Raw genomic sequence first — 14,263 nt, forward strand, 5'->3', positions numbered from 1 at the left:
TCGCGACAAGTGATCATGAAAATAACAATGAGCCATTCAAACAGTATCGCCAAAATAGGAACAGATAACTTAAGAAAGAAGCGAGCGCAGAAAGAATTAATAACAGGAACAGACTGGCAGCACGTGAAGGACGCGGATGTAGCACTTAACAAAACCTACTGTAAAGGCGAAGGATGAGGGCATTAAGGTATTTGAAGAAAGAAAAAATGCAAAATAACAAACAACATGACAACAAATGGAGAATATCATACCGAACAACAAATGAGACGATTATGTCATGAAAGCATAAAGGCTCAAAATATGGCTTACTGAGAACGACTATTGAAGGAGTGACGGTGACATAATTTACAAACGTGGCTATGAAAAGAGCGAAACCTTGTGAAAAACTAACGCTTGGCTGGAATTGCAGAAGAAAACACCCACAACAAATAAACTAAAAGACGAAAAACAAAAAGAACAGAAAACAAGCCTAGATTGCCAAAAGACATTTGTGTTTTACAAGACATTTCCGAAACTTGACTTCTGCTGCTAACAACGAGACAGCTGGACAGGTGTACAGGTTCCTGAATGAAATAAATGTATGTTGCTTGCTTGCAAATCAAACAGTTGGCAGTCTGCGCTCGTGGAGTGGTGTGTGTTTCTATCGTCTATCCTAGTTTTGTCGCGCCGGTAAAAGAAACGTCTCAGTGATCCAGCTTTGCAGCGCTGTATTTTTAAACACAGGTATGAAATCCCAACTAGCTCTAACGTTGGTACGCCTTAATCAAACCTATCCTCACCTCACACTCCTCCATGCGATGTACCCCGCCTTTCACCATCCCCTTTGTCTTTTCTGTACACAGCGAGCTGCCCTATACCACAACACGTAGGCCTGCCAAAAATCCTAATAACTCCCCCAACACAAACGTCCCGCACGAGCAATGGAAGAAGGTGCTGACCAGCTCGGCACTGGTATATCAGCGAAAGCTGATAGCCATAGCGGGAATCACCATAGCGGGAATCTACAACCTACAACCATAGCGGGAATCCACCCCTCTCCGTCCTCCATCATAATGAAGTCTCTTTCTCTCTCTCTCTCTCTCTTGAAAATGCACTAAGACTAGAATTTTTTCGAGGAGAGAGAGAGAAAGAAACGTTTATTATTCGAAACAGTGTCCTGAGCGAGGCTCCGCCTCACTCTTAAGTGGGAAGTCTTTTTAGTCCAGGAACCCTCTGGCTTCGACTGCCCTCTTGGACCTGGCGACGAGTTCTCGTGACGAGTTGGCAACGGATGTCGAGGAGAGGAATAATGTTTGCCTTGTAATTATCCGAGGAAGCTTCGAAGCTCTGGTACACGTCTTTGTTCTTGTGCAGATATGCTGACGCTCATCGTCGTCCTTCGGCTTTACGGTGGACGATCGAACCTTGCGCCTAAAACGGGGTTCTCTCAGAAATTCCTTTAAATGGTTCCCAATTAAAAGCATAGCACCCTCTTTCCACTCATGTTTAGTTGGCATGTACATCCTCCCCTCCCTTACTTGTACCTGGCAAAGCTGGACTGGCCGCCGCATGACTACCGGAAGTAGTATACATCAAACCATTGAATAAATACAGATGAATGGACTCAACAAAAAGATCTGGTACGCAGCTCGACTTCGACATTGACGACTCGGACTGCAAGCGCCTAAGAAATAAAGTTAACCTCTTTCTCTCTACTAAGGATCACGGGTGAAATATACTTGGCGGTACAGAAGTGCGACAGCTTTCTCCAATTTTTGAGGTGCGGGTGCTCGTAGTTTTATGCTGTATAGGCGTTGGTTCTCTATGGACAACTGCAATAGAATGTTTAAAGGTCCTTTCAAAAAAAGAAAAAAAAAAAACTCGTGAGTTAGAAAATAACAAGAACGTTAAAAAGTGTACTGTTCACGAGTCATCTGACAGTGAGTAGCAGAGGTCGTATTAAGCGTAACACACATCTTAGAAAGCAAACTTTTTTGCACTTCTTGCCTAGACACGATAAAAATTTTCTTCTCTTTTCGCCATGGGTGTAAAACCGTACGCAAAATTTAAATTATGAATGGGGATATTTCATAAATATTGATAATAATACGTACGTTAAATATTAAAAAGCATATCATGAACTAGGATAGAGTAAAAAGTTAAACCATTATTTTAGAAGAAATGCAATGCATTTGTAGAGTAGCGGTAGTGTGTCTCTGTGGCATTCGCTGTAGCAGTTTGTCTCTGTGGCATTTATTTCACGTTAAGAAAGCTTCAAAAACAACTTAAGGTTTTGTACAGAAATGCGCTCCTAGAGTAGCACTGGGAAAACAAAACTCGGCAAATTTATTCACATGTGCATCAGTTTCAGAAATTGACAAGTCACTGCTTGCGACGCCGTGGTAACCTGCAACTGCGAGTAAGCAGTAAGGTGACGGGTCACTAGCACGGCAATGTAACTTAACAAAAGCAATGATTCACGTAGTAACAAATTTCTATATGCTCGGCTTGGCTCACGAGGCGATCATTAGTCTCTTGTGATATCGCTGCCAAGCGGAAAAACGCTTATGAACTTTACCTTATTTGTATGCCATAAACAAGCACGATAATAGTGCGCATCATTTAGGACATTTTTTCGCCACGAAACAAGCTATGCTGCCTCGAAGCTATGTTTCATTACTGGCTATTGAGAAAAATGCAAGGTTACAGGGCCATTCAAACGTTGTAGTTGGGATGGCTTATTCCGAACGAGTGACGTCACATATTCTATGCTAGGTGTATACGACGGGTTTCGATCCGTGATGAGGCAATGTGGGTACGTTAGCGCGACTTATTGTTTCCAAATTCATTGCATTAAACGGGCGGTAAAAATACTGGTCGATCATACATTTCTGTTTCGAAACACGTCAACAACGAGCACAGTCACCGCAACATAGAGCGTACAGCTCGACACCACAGGAAGCTTGTCTCAGTGACATCTATGTCACACGGTCTGGAGTGGTATCCGCTAAAGATGATTTCGACATCGACCGCGAGGATACGGATGTCTCTGGTAGGTTCCGATTACGTCGAGGGGATGCTCCTCGCAGAGATGTTCGGCCGGAGTTTCCGTGTCGAGTGCAAATTTCCTACGTGCGTTAGAGCCGTCCTCGGCACATTCTGGGTACATAAAATGCATACATCAGGCTTTTTAAGTGTTTAGTTTAATGAAGGGAACCTTCACAGCAGACGACATCTCCTAGGATTCCGCGGCTTGCATGGGCTTTCAGGGGAAGGATGTGCCCACAGAAGACGGTCAGTTGCGTTGTCGCATGTACATATACTGCAGATGGCCCCGCCCTCAAGTGCGGTTGCTTTTTCCTTATACCATAGTAGTTCCGCGAGGCACAAGTAGACCAATAAACCCTTTAAAGCTTAGAAAGTAACTTATATAAGAAAACATGCCAAATATAGTCTTTAATGGAATAGCCTTGGATTATGGCTTTAAGGTCCAAGGAAGCACATTTTCTTCTCGTGTAAATTTCAACAACTGGTATATGGGAGGGCAACAACTCCCGTTTTGGCAAACAAAGGTGTAGAGGCAATATTATTGAGATGTCCTCGCTCGGTGGTCCACAATCCGGTGTTCCAGGAGTGTCGCATTTGTTTCTGAAGTCGTCTACGGATATTGGGACGTCACATAGACATGGCACAAAGTTGTCGCGCCATGGTGTTGCCAAGTGATGTCAGCCGACAATATTTCGCGAAAAAGCGGGCTGCCCGATGACTCGTGCTACGCTTCACCTCTCACTCGTTCCGCTGCCAGCCCAACGTTTTTGGTCACCCGCAGCGGAAAGCGTGAGGTCAACACCGTGCCGCCAGGGCACCGAAGGGATCAGCGGCCCATCTGCAGTGACCTAGGGCGCCGTCATCGGCGACGTGCCGTGGTGTTCTCGAACTGCTTCTTTCGCAGACGCTCTGTGTAGACCAGCTCGGGCAGCGTCATGCGGACGCATTCCTCTGAGCTCTCGTTCTTGGCGCGGAACCCCAGCACCTGTAACGAATCGAGCAGTGTGCATGTTATTAAGCACCTGAGTTGCTCAATCCTACAAGGTCATATTTTGATAGTCTACGCTAGAAGAAAGTGCAATGAAGAACCCTAGGCAGACCGTACGTACGCCCCAAATATAGTTGCAGTAAAATTAGAAATACCCATGACACAAAGCTTCTATAGCAAGCTATTAAACTCTGGATAACTGCTATCATCGTACAAAACGCCAACAGTTACAGCTCACAAGTAATGTCTCAGATCTTTAAATTATTGTTCGTGTCGTACCTGTCACGACACGTAAGACACGTACGTGTATTGTACTGTACGTGTCGTTGTTCCATCGCCAACCATGTTATATTGTGCCCCCAGCTGGTAGTTGCGGACTCTCAGGCATGCGGATTCATGAAGCCGCAAAGGCTTTGTAGAATCCAACATTTTTTATAACGGGCAAGAGATCCGCAGGCAGTCGATGGATGGATGGATGGATGGATGGATGGATGGATGGATGGATGGATGGATGGATGGATGGATGGATGGATGGATGGATGGATGGATGGATGGATGGATGGATGGATGGATGGATGGATGGATGGATGGATGGATGGATGGATGTATGGATGGATGCATGCATGCATGCATGCAGGCACGGACGGACGGACGGATGGATGGATAGATGGATGGATGGAAAACTTTATTGGGTCCTGCAAGGCTATGGGGTAAGGCTCTATTTGCGGAGCTTCGCGGCTGCGTCATGGGCTTGCTACATTAACCAAGGCTGTTCAACCAGATCCGGACTGCGAATGGCAGTCTCGAACCTGGTCAGGTCCCGAGTGTGATCGGCATTGGTGGCTCAGCCGCACGGCGAGAGCGTATGTTTGAGGTTAAGTGATTGATTACAGTTCGCGCACTCTGTATAGGGGAATTGTTCTGCCAAGTAGTAGTGTAGGCGTTTGTGTGTGGGGTATGTATTCGTTTGAAGTAATCTCAAAGTGAGTGCTTGTGGTCTCTTGAATGTGGGATGTCATGGAACCTTTCATTCCTTTAAGCGTCTAGCACGAACACCAGCTCTTGGTGTCTTATGTCTCTGATACGTGAAATCTGTTCCCTCCGTTCTTACTTCTTACTTATCATTGAATAATGTGAAGAAGTAAAGAACAAAGATAGCGACATCAGTAAGATTCGGAAAGACGAAATGGCTGGAAAATACGCTACCTCTTTTTTTATTTAAATCTGCCTGTGATACGACGTGTGATAAAAATAGGGAGAGCTCAAACAGGAAAAGAAAGAGGTTCGGATCTATGAATTACTAAAGAAACTGAAAATTCTCATTACACGAAAGGCATTCTAATATACCAAATGGTTGATCATGCCGCACTATATTTCCGTGTACTCTGAAAATTGGCGCCCTAAATGTACACTGCGGATACTCACTCTTGCTATGAATAATGAGAGAAATAAACTTTATTGACTGCTAGGCTTCTTCTATCTATGCAATGAATAAAAGCAAACGACGGACGCCGATAAAATATTAGAATTGGTAGGAAGTGAAGCTCTGTATTGCTTAAGTAACTTGCATGCAAGAATGATGGTAACGACGCAAATACATTCCACTTTTACGCCTACGTAGCGCATGGGACGAAATTCTCTCCTGTTAATTCACGGGCGCTATTGAGCGAATTTTCTTGGGGCTGCAAGCAAGCGATGGCAAAAAGCACGGCTGGAGCAAGAATATTTCAATTCTATACGTAACTAAAGCTGTTGGGGTGGCATGACATACAACTGTGTTGCGGAAAGACCTACCTAGACCAAAATGACCGAAACCTTAACGGTCGAAAAAAACAACATGAATTATCCCGACTCAATGCTGCCCTTCTATAGTCTTGTTCCAGCTGATAAGGATACTAGAGACTCGCATCTGCTGTATCTATTCTAGTTTGCCCCATGGCACTCTCGGCCGCACCCCCCCCCCTCCTTCACGGTTTTCATAGGAAGCCATAAAAAGCCCCTTCACTAAATGCGAAGCATTTCTTGGCTAACATTTGTCACTTTGACAGTATCTATCTGGCCGCCTGCGTATTGGTGCTCTCATGGTCGTATCGATAACTTTGTAGGTACTAAACTTGGCATAGTATTAGAAGGGTGCATGATGAATGTACATGATAGGTCAGACATGCGTGTCATGTAGGTCATGAAGCCGCCGCCTATGGTCTGAGAGGCACCCGAGTACTGCTACGGATAATTTCGATTCCTACAGATAGTAGAATCTCCAGGGTTTTTTTAACGTTGTAGTGTGAAACATAGTTCCAGCGCGCAATTGAACAAGGACGAGGAGAGAAGGACAACACGAACGCAACACGAATCAGCTAGGTAGGGCGGGAGATGAACAAGATTGTACTGAGTGATTACTTTTTATTTTTGTTTAGACACCTCTGATGACCTTTGCCTAGATCAAGGAAATATTTCTTAGTGGTCCTGCACACTAGCAGTCCCCCACCCCCTCCCCCTGTGCACACAAAGCCCCGTTTCCCATTAATAAAACTCAGTTGAAGACCGGCGTTCGAGTTGTCTTTCTCTCCTCGTCCTTGTTCAATTGTGCGCTGGAATCATGTTTCACAATGCTAATCGTAATCAACTAGCCCAGCTGTCCATACTTAACGTTGTAGTGACCGTGAACAACATCTATTATTGCACAGCGCAAGTGATAGAACGAACTGTTTCTGGGCGAACCTCTGACAAGCAAAACAGGTAACATTTAGCACAATGACAGCGTGGAGCACAATCGTTGATTGTCTAAATAGGATCTGCAGGGGAGGCGCGTCGACTCTTTTTACTATTCGTCCAAGAGTCCAGCGTAATAGTGGGTGAACATTCAGTTGTTCGTTCAGTACTAGAATGAATAACAATGTTCGCCTCATACATTCGTCTCAAAAAATGGCTCTCAATGAAAATGGCTACATGGTTGCTGACGCAGAAACCGATTACTGGTCTGCGTTTGTATCGCCCAGAGGCTCCATGCATCTCCTATACAGAGCCATGTAAACATCCCCTGCCGCCACATAGCGTAAGGCGAGGTAAAATGAGGAAACCGATTTTTAAATGGATTTTTTTTAAAAATAAGCTGCGAGCGTTTCTTGGATTCTCTTGTTCATGACGTGAGATAGGAATTTGTGCAAGCTATGAATATTTTTAAACCACTCGTATCGTTAAGCGGGTTTCTGTTTTTGCCTCTGCAGAATGTTTATTTCGCACGCCGAAACATCCGGTGCAGCTCTAATAAAGTCACACCGGATAAGGACAGCTTCAGTTCTTTTTTGCAGGTTTTCCGACAAGTGCAGCACGTAAATGTCGTTCTCTTGTATTGTACGTCCGAATCATCCTAGTCAAAAGCACGGACAATATGTACAGCAATGGCAAAGAATGCGCCCCATCAAAATTTGTTAATTCAGCTTGGCGAGAATTACTTTTGTGTAAATGAACAATTGAAGAATATAAATAACGGAAATACTTCCGTTTATGGAGAACACGGTCAGGGGAGCTGTGTAAACCTAAGAGAAAACAAGTGAGGTGAATTCGGCTTCTTTTTATCAGGCGGCCATCTGAAGGATCCCCAGTACGCATTTTTTCTTCCATTGTGCATCGCCCTATTGCAGTTTTATAAGTAAAGAAAGTGCATGAATATACGTTTGTTTAGGGGAAATTATCACGTAGTTGAATATGGCAAATGGCAGAGAGAAAATGGGAAGCTCAAAAATGTCGCCGCCCCTTCCAGTCCGTGGAGATGGTCGAACAGAGAAGCTTTGTTAGTTGCACCAGTGGTAGAGCATGCAAGTCATTCTGCATAAGCAGTCTATATTGTAAATATTTTGTTTCCCCATTCTTTCACCTCATTTTCGCTTGTGCGAGTTTCGCTTGGTGAGCATGCTTTATGAGTGCTCTTCTCTTCGGCGCTCTAGGGTTTTTCTTCTTTTTGTTTTCGCGCATGAGGTTTCTGTCTGTGTTTTGCCATGCTTATTTTAGAACGGTTGCTTCTCTGCGTTAACGCCGTTCTAGAGCTTCTCAGTGCATAGTGCCAGGGTTCTTCGTTCCGACGCCATCGACGTATTTCCGTTTCTCATGCGCACAGCTCGGCGTCGGTCCTACGACGACGAGGCCATTCGCGAGCCATCTGTCGCTGACTGTCGTGGTAGGCAGCCTCTTTCTTAGAAGTACGCACTGTATACTAGTGATCGTCCCATAGTTGTAGCTAGAATAGAATGTCCCGAAACACTAGTCCAAATTCCGCACATTGGAAGCAAGGCCCACCACTAGAGATGAGGGCACAGCAATTGTTTTGACGATTGGTTGGATTGGTTTGACGATTGACATCTTTGCGTTTCTTAATGAGGTTATATGCACGTTCGGCTGCGACGGAGAAAACTACGCAGTTGTCGCTTGCGTCGAGGTCTAGAGTTTGCTTGGTGGCCTGGTTAGCAGCATCCGCCCGTCATCGCTTCTTGGGATTCTTGAAAATTAACGTGCTTCAATATTAAATCTGTCCGTCACGTAAGACAATAAATGACTACGTACTATTCGACTTCACGTACACGATTTTGATGGACAACTGGCTCAGAGCCTAGCGAGACAAGCTCCCCCCCCAACGCTATCATCCGCAAAATATTCAAGAGGGCTCACGGGCTACCGATCAGGACTCCTACCGAGGATCTCCTCAAGCTATGGGTACATAGCACCGCCGAGGAGAAAGCCGAAGCCCAAGAACGTGCGCAACTCACTCGCCTGACCACCAAAGCGACAGGTAAACGCATCTTCGAAGAGCTGGGTTAGCACCCTGCAGGATTCCCGATTTTCCGTGCTACGATCCCTAGGTGCATTCGAGACTAGTTCGAAGTGGCCACTGTGCCCCGAAACGTCCCTCCCGTCCACAACGAGGGCAGACGCAACGCCAGAGCACCAGCGATCCGCAAACTGATGAAGCAACAATACATTAGAGCACGTTTCATCGACGCCGCGGAGCACAGAGATGGGAAGACCGTTGTCGTCGTTGTGGTCGATTCCAGTGTCAAGATTTCCAATAGCGCCTGCATTCGCACTTCAGACGCTGGAGTCGCCGAGCAAACCACCATCGCCCTCACCCTGCTAGGCGGTCGAGGGTCCGAGATCTATAGCGATTCCAAAACAGCAATTACGGCTTTTCAGAAGGGTTGCATCGCCAAGCAAGCTGCTCGTATTCTTAGCGGCTCGAGTCCATATGAGGGTGCTTCCCTGAACCTCAATGAGTCTGCTCACGAGGCCGCATGTGACCTTAACGAGTGCGCTTCCTCTGTAAGGAGTGCCGACTCTCCTCCTCCCTACGCCCACAGGGAGGCTCCCGCAACTCACCTCGAGGTTATTAAATTCCTCTTCATGTCTAGAAGTGCCTTTCCACCCCCTCACCCCAAGTTGAATAGGGCGAACGCCCTTTCGCTTACACTTCTATAGACCAGCACATATCAGCGTCTGACCCTTCTGCACGAGGCTTACCCCGACGTATATCGCGACGACGCCTGCCCGTTGTGCGGACAGACCTCCACTCTAGTGCACACGCTCGGGTAGTGCGGATCGACAGCCCCCAAGTTTATCAAGTGGGACTCGCTTCTGCGTAGCTCCACTCTACACATGCAGATCCTGGCTGTCCGGCGTGCCCGCGATCGGGCCAGTGGTCTAGACCTGCCGGTTCCGTCGTGGTGCTAGCCGGGTGCGCGACCAGTTCGCGTCCTCGCCGGACCTACAATAACGTTTCTTCACTCTCTCACTCATGAATGGCCCATAGCCCCTTAAGCAATGACTTGTACCACCGTAAACGCGGCCTTGCCATTACGACAGAAGAGAAGTGAAATGCTACGCTTGAATAACGAGCGACAACGGAGCCAGCTGTGGAAGAACGGACGATGCTCAAGCCATTGCTGATGATGATAGTTTTATCAAACTCCGACAACAATGACACACGGTCCGCATAAACAGCTTTGCTTTAATAAGACGTGTTGCCTCACGGCTTCATTTTGCCTATATTCACCATACTTTGCACAAACGGGCACTTCGAAGTTGAGGACGCGCGCCGTTTTCCCTGCGAGTGAAGTTCCTTGAGCGGTTGGTGTCAGTTGTCATGGTGGTATAATATTTATTATCATACTATTCAGAATGGTGAAATGCTGCATAATTGCGCTAGTTGCTTTCAATTCCTGCTATATTTTAATAAATGCAAGTATATACAATGAGTGCAAGAACTCAGTTCCGATTCCCAAGCAAAATAGTACAGGTACTGGTGCCTTTACACTCAACTCGTGTTGGACAGTATCTTTCAGCTAGTGACTGCAAATACACAGCTAGGATCCCTCCGAAAACGGAATCAGTTAAGTACACTGTGTAAAAAACGTCTTTTAATGCAAAGAAAGAGCGTCTAAGTATGGCTGCATTAGACAATTTTTTAACACGAACATTGAATGCCTATCTATCTATCTATCTATCTATCTATCTATCTATCTATCTATCTATCTATCTATCTATCTATCTATCTATCTATCTATCTATCTATCTATCTATCTATCTATCTAACCATCTAACCATCTAACCATCTATCTGTCTATCTATCTATCTATCTATCTATCTATCTATCTATCTATCTATCTATCTATCTATCTATCTATCTATCTATCTATCTATCTATCTAGCTGTCTATTCTGTAATGCCGAGTCAGTGACCCAATTTGTCGTTTGAATTAACTACTAGGTGAGGGGGTGCATGCTCGATGACCTGGAGGGCAAAGCCGAAGGGTGGGTCTCAAAATTAATCTGCAGAAAACTAAATTAATGTTTAACAGTCTCGGAAGAGAACAGCAGTTTACGATAGGTAGCGAGGCACAGGAAGTGGTAAGGGGATGCATCTGTTTAGGACAGGTAGTGACTGCGGATCCGTATCATGAGACGGAAATAATCGAAAGAATAAGAATGGGCTGGGGTGCGTTTGGCAGGCATTCTCAGATCATGAACTCCAGGTTCTCATTATCCCTCAAGAGAAAAGTATATAACAGCTGTGTCTTACCAGTACTCACGTACGGGGCCGAAACCTGGAGGCTTATGAAAATGGTTCTACTGAAATTGAGAATGACGCAACGAGGTATGGAAAGAAGAATGATAGGTGTAACGTTAAGGGATAAGAAAAGAGCAGATTGGGTGAGGGAACAAACGCCAGTTAATGATATCTTAGTTGAAATCAAGAAAAAGAAATTGGTATGGGCAGGACATGTAATGAGGAGGGAAGATAACCGATGGTCAATAAGGGTTACGGACTAGATTCCAAGGGAAGGGAAGCGTAGCAGAGGGCGGCAGAAAGTTAGGTGGGCGGATGAGATTAAGAAGTTTGCAGGCACAACATGGCCACGATTAGTACATGACCGAGGCAGTTGGAGAAGTATGGGAGAGGCCTTTGCCTTGCAGTGGGCGTAACCAGGCTGATGCTGATGATGATGATGATGATGACTAGGTGAGCTACTAGGCTACTGGTGCTCCTGGCCGTGATTCTGCAGCGGTCATTCCATCGTCGTCTCACCATCTTCATATTATTGATGTGTTTCCGTCGTCTTCGGGCCTTTTACTCAGCACTGGCCGCAGCTGTCTAATAGCTTGGGCCACTAGGTATGGGCTTCTGGTCATGATGCCATCACGCTCATTGCACCGTCTTTATTCTAGCTATGCCATCCGACTTTCGTCATGCCTCACACCGTCATCACACCACCGTCATCACACTGTGGCCATCGATTCTTTGTCACACCGCCATCGGTCGTCCAATCGCGCCCCATCTTGGTGATCTGACTATCCTCGTGCTAGATTGTGTGGTACGGCGCGAAGCAGGGACAAAAGATGCAAGAAAAACAAGGACAAGCTCTTACTGCCAACTGAAATATTATTGCCTGGTGCAAGGTGCTATGTATAAAAAACAAAGGGAAAACTACATGAAAATATATATGCGAAAATAAAAAATATATCATAGCTATTTCTTATGTAGATTTCCCTTTGTATTCTATATATAACATCTTGTACTAAGCAGTAAAATTTCAGTTGGCAATAAGCGCTTGTTCTCGTTTTTCTCGCGTCCTTCGTCCGTGCTTCGCGCTGTACCACACAATATAATATGAAAAACCAACAAGCCCAAACCATCACACTTAAATTTCCTCATGCTGTCATCGTCCTGCATATTGCTCCGAATTAGTGGCATAAATTGTTTAATTTCTTGGGCGACTAGGTATGTCTTCGTGGTCGTCATGCCGTCGTGGTTGTGGCATCGTCGTCATTCGAGCTCCATCATTCGACTGTCGTCGTGCCACCGTCGTTAGGTTATCTTCTTACTGTTGTCATCATTTAATAACAGCAGTGCCTTGTCGCCATTCCATCGTCATACCGTCTTCGTCGATCCCACAACGTAAATCTTCCTTCGTTATCTTATTTAGGTCCTACCTGCCATTGTTCAAAATTTGTTCAATCGTGCCGTCATTCATTCAACGAGGCTTCCCTTGACCTGCTGTCACTATCAGACAATTGCGCTCATTTATCCGTTTTCAGGCCGTCATTGTCATACCATGGTTGTCACACCAGCTTTGTTATTGGACTATTATCGTGCCTTCGAGATTATGCTAATGTCGTCATAGAAGTGTCCTGAGTCGTCGTTCCATCATTATCATAACACACTCGTCGTCATCGCATTGCTCTCAAATGGTTGTAACGCCATCGTCGTCATTGCCTCGTCATACTACTGTCGTCGTCGTGCATTCGTTCTCAAACCATCGCCATGATAGCATTGGGCTCATTACACCATTGTCACTGAGACTTTGACTTGGCACTCTCGACATCACGTCGAGGCGAACCATCTTCATCACACAGTCGTTCTCATGCCGCTATCATCATGACATTGTTCTCATGCTGTCGTTTCACTATCGTCATCAGTTCAGTGAGGCCGTCCCCTTGTCATCAACCCGTCGTCGCCATCCCATCTTCGTCCGTTCGTCGACATCATTCATTGTTTGGCATTCTATTGCAATCATGTTGTCGCCTTTCAAACGTGATTACGCTGCCGTTGTCATGCCATCGCCGTCACTGCGTCATCGCTAGAAATGCGCTATAATGCATCCTCTGTCATACCAGCGTTGTCATGCGGACACGGTCGGACCACTGTCGTCATTCCACGTTCTTGAAAGGGACACTACAGGCAAATACGAAGTCAAGCTGAAGTGATAAATTAGTGCTCCACAACCGCTAAGCCGTCAATATTATTGCGAACAGAGCCTTTATAACCGAGAAATAGAGGTAAATGCAAAACATGTTTATAGACTCCATAGATACATTCAAGCACTTGCCCGATGACGAAAGCGCTCCCCGGTTAAATTTTGTCACTATTACTCAACTACTCGTTGCAAAAATACCCTCATATTGTATTATGAGATGCAATAAAAGGCTACTTTTTCAGTTCCATTCATGTTTAAAAAAAAGAACTCGTTGAAATTACCGTTGACAACTAGAAGGTTGGTCGAAAGGTACCATCTTCCCTTGACTCTGTGCCGCCCACGCTTTCGCGTTTCAGTAGTCTGCTGATCGCGTAGTGCTGCGCTGGTTTTGCAGGCTCGCGAAACTCGCACGAACTGGAAGTAGCAGTGAACTCAAATTCCATGCGATGTTGAGGGGTGCCCGAACTGTGTGCACCATTTGACCAAAAAACAGCTGCAGCGGCGAATCCGCCGCTCGGTCTTGGCTCGATTCCGTCGTCAGTCGGGCGCCGTTTCACTCACCGAGGGCAACAAAGGGAGGTGATGGCGTATGCAACGTCACCACTCCCTTGGTTGGGTGGAGGCATATTTGATACCAATCATCACTACAGCGCATACATAGACGAGGGATAAAAAAGACGACGAAGACAAGTTCCTCGGAATACCATGGAATACCATGGAATACCATGGAATACAAACTAGCCCGTACTCAAACTTTGGGAGATTTGAATTTCGAAAAAGGTATTCGGACCCTCATACACAATTTTCTCGTAAACTAAGTCTTTTCTTGGCAAGAAACAAGCGTTGTAAGGTTTCTGAAACGGTATTTAAACAGTCCACGTGGACTTAGTATTTGCCTTTAGTGTCCCTTAAATCAGTTCTCATCATACTTTTGTTGTCAGCTCCCTGTCCTCGCGTTGTCGATAAAATATTGTTATAATTTAGGACTATACATTTCATTGCCA

General features: G+C 45.5%; 1 protein-coding gene across 4 annotated transcripts in view; it reads right to left on the reverse strand.

Annotated features, from left to right (window-relative positions):
- Nucleotides 1-1,017: 1,017 nt before the first annotated feature.
- Nucleotides 1,018-14,263, reverse strand: part of LOC142573015 (galactosylceramide sulfotransferase-like) — a 107,787-nt gene continuing 94,541 nt past the window's right edge. For all 4 annotated transcript variants that reach the window (XM_075682507.1, XM_075682508.1, XM_075682505.1 and 1 more), the window contains one exon: nt 1,018-4,012. In XM_075682507.1, the coding sequence (XP_075538622.1) occupies nt 3,887-4,012 (126 nt within the window). In that variant the 3' untranslated portion in view covers nt 1,018-3,886. The remainder of the gene's footprint in view (nt 4,013-14,263) is intronic.

This window comes from Dermacentor variabilis, chromosome 2, assembly GCF_050947875.1.
Source record: "Dermacentor variabilis isolate Ectoservices chromosome 2, ASM5094787v1, whole genome shotgun sequence".
In the NCBI taxonomy this organism is placed as follows: Eukaryota; Metazoa; Arthropoda; class Arachnida; order Ixodida; family Ixodidae; genus Dermacentor; species Dermacentor variabilis.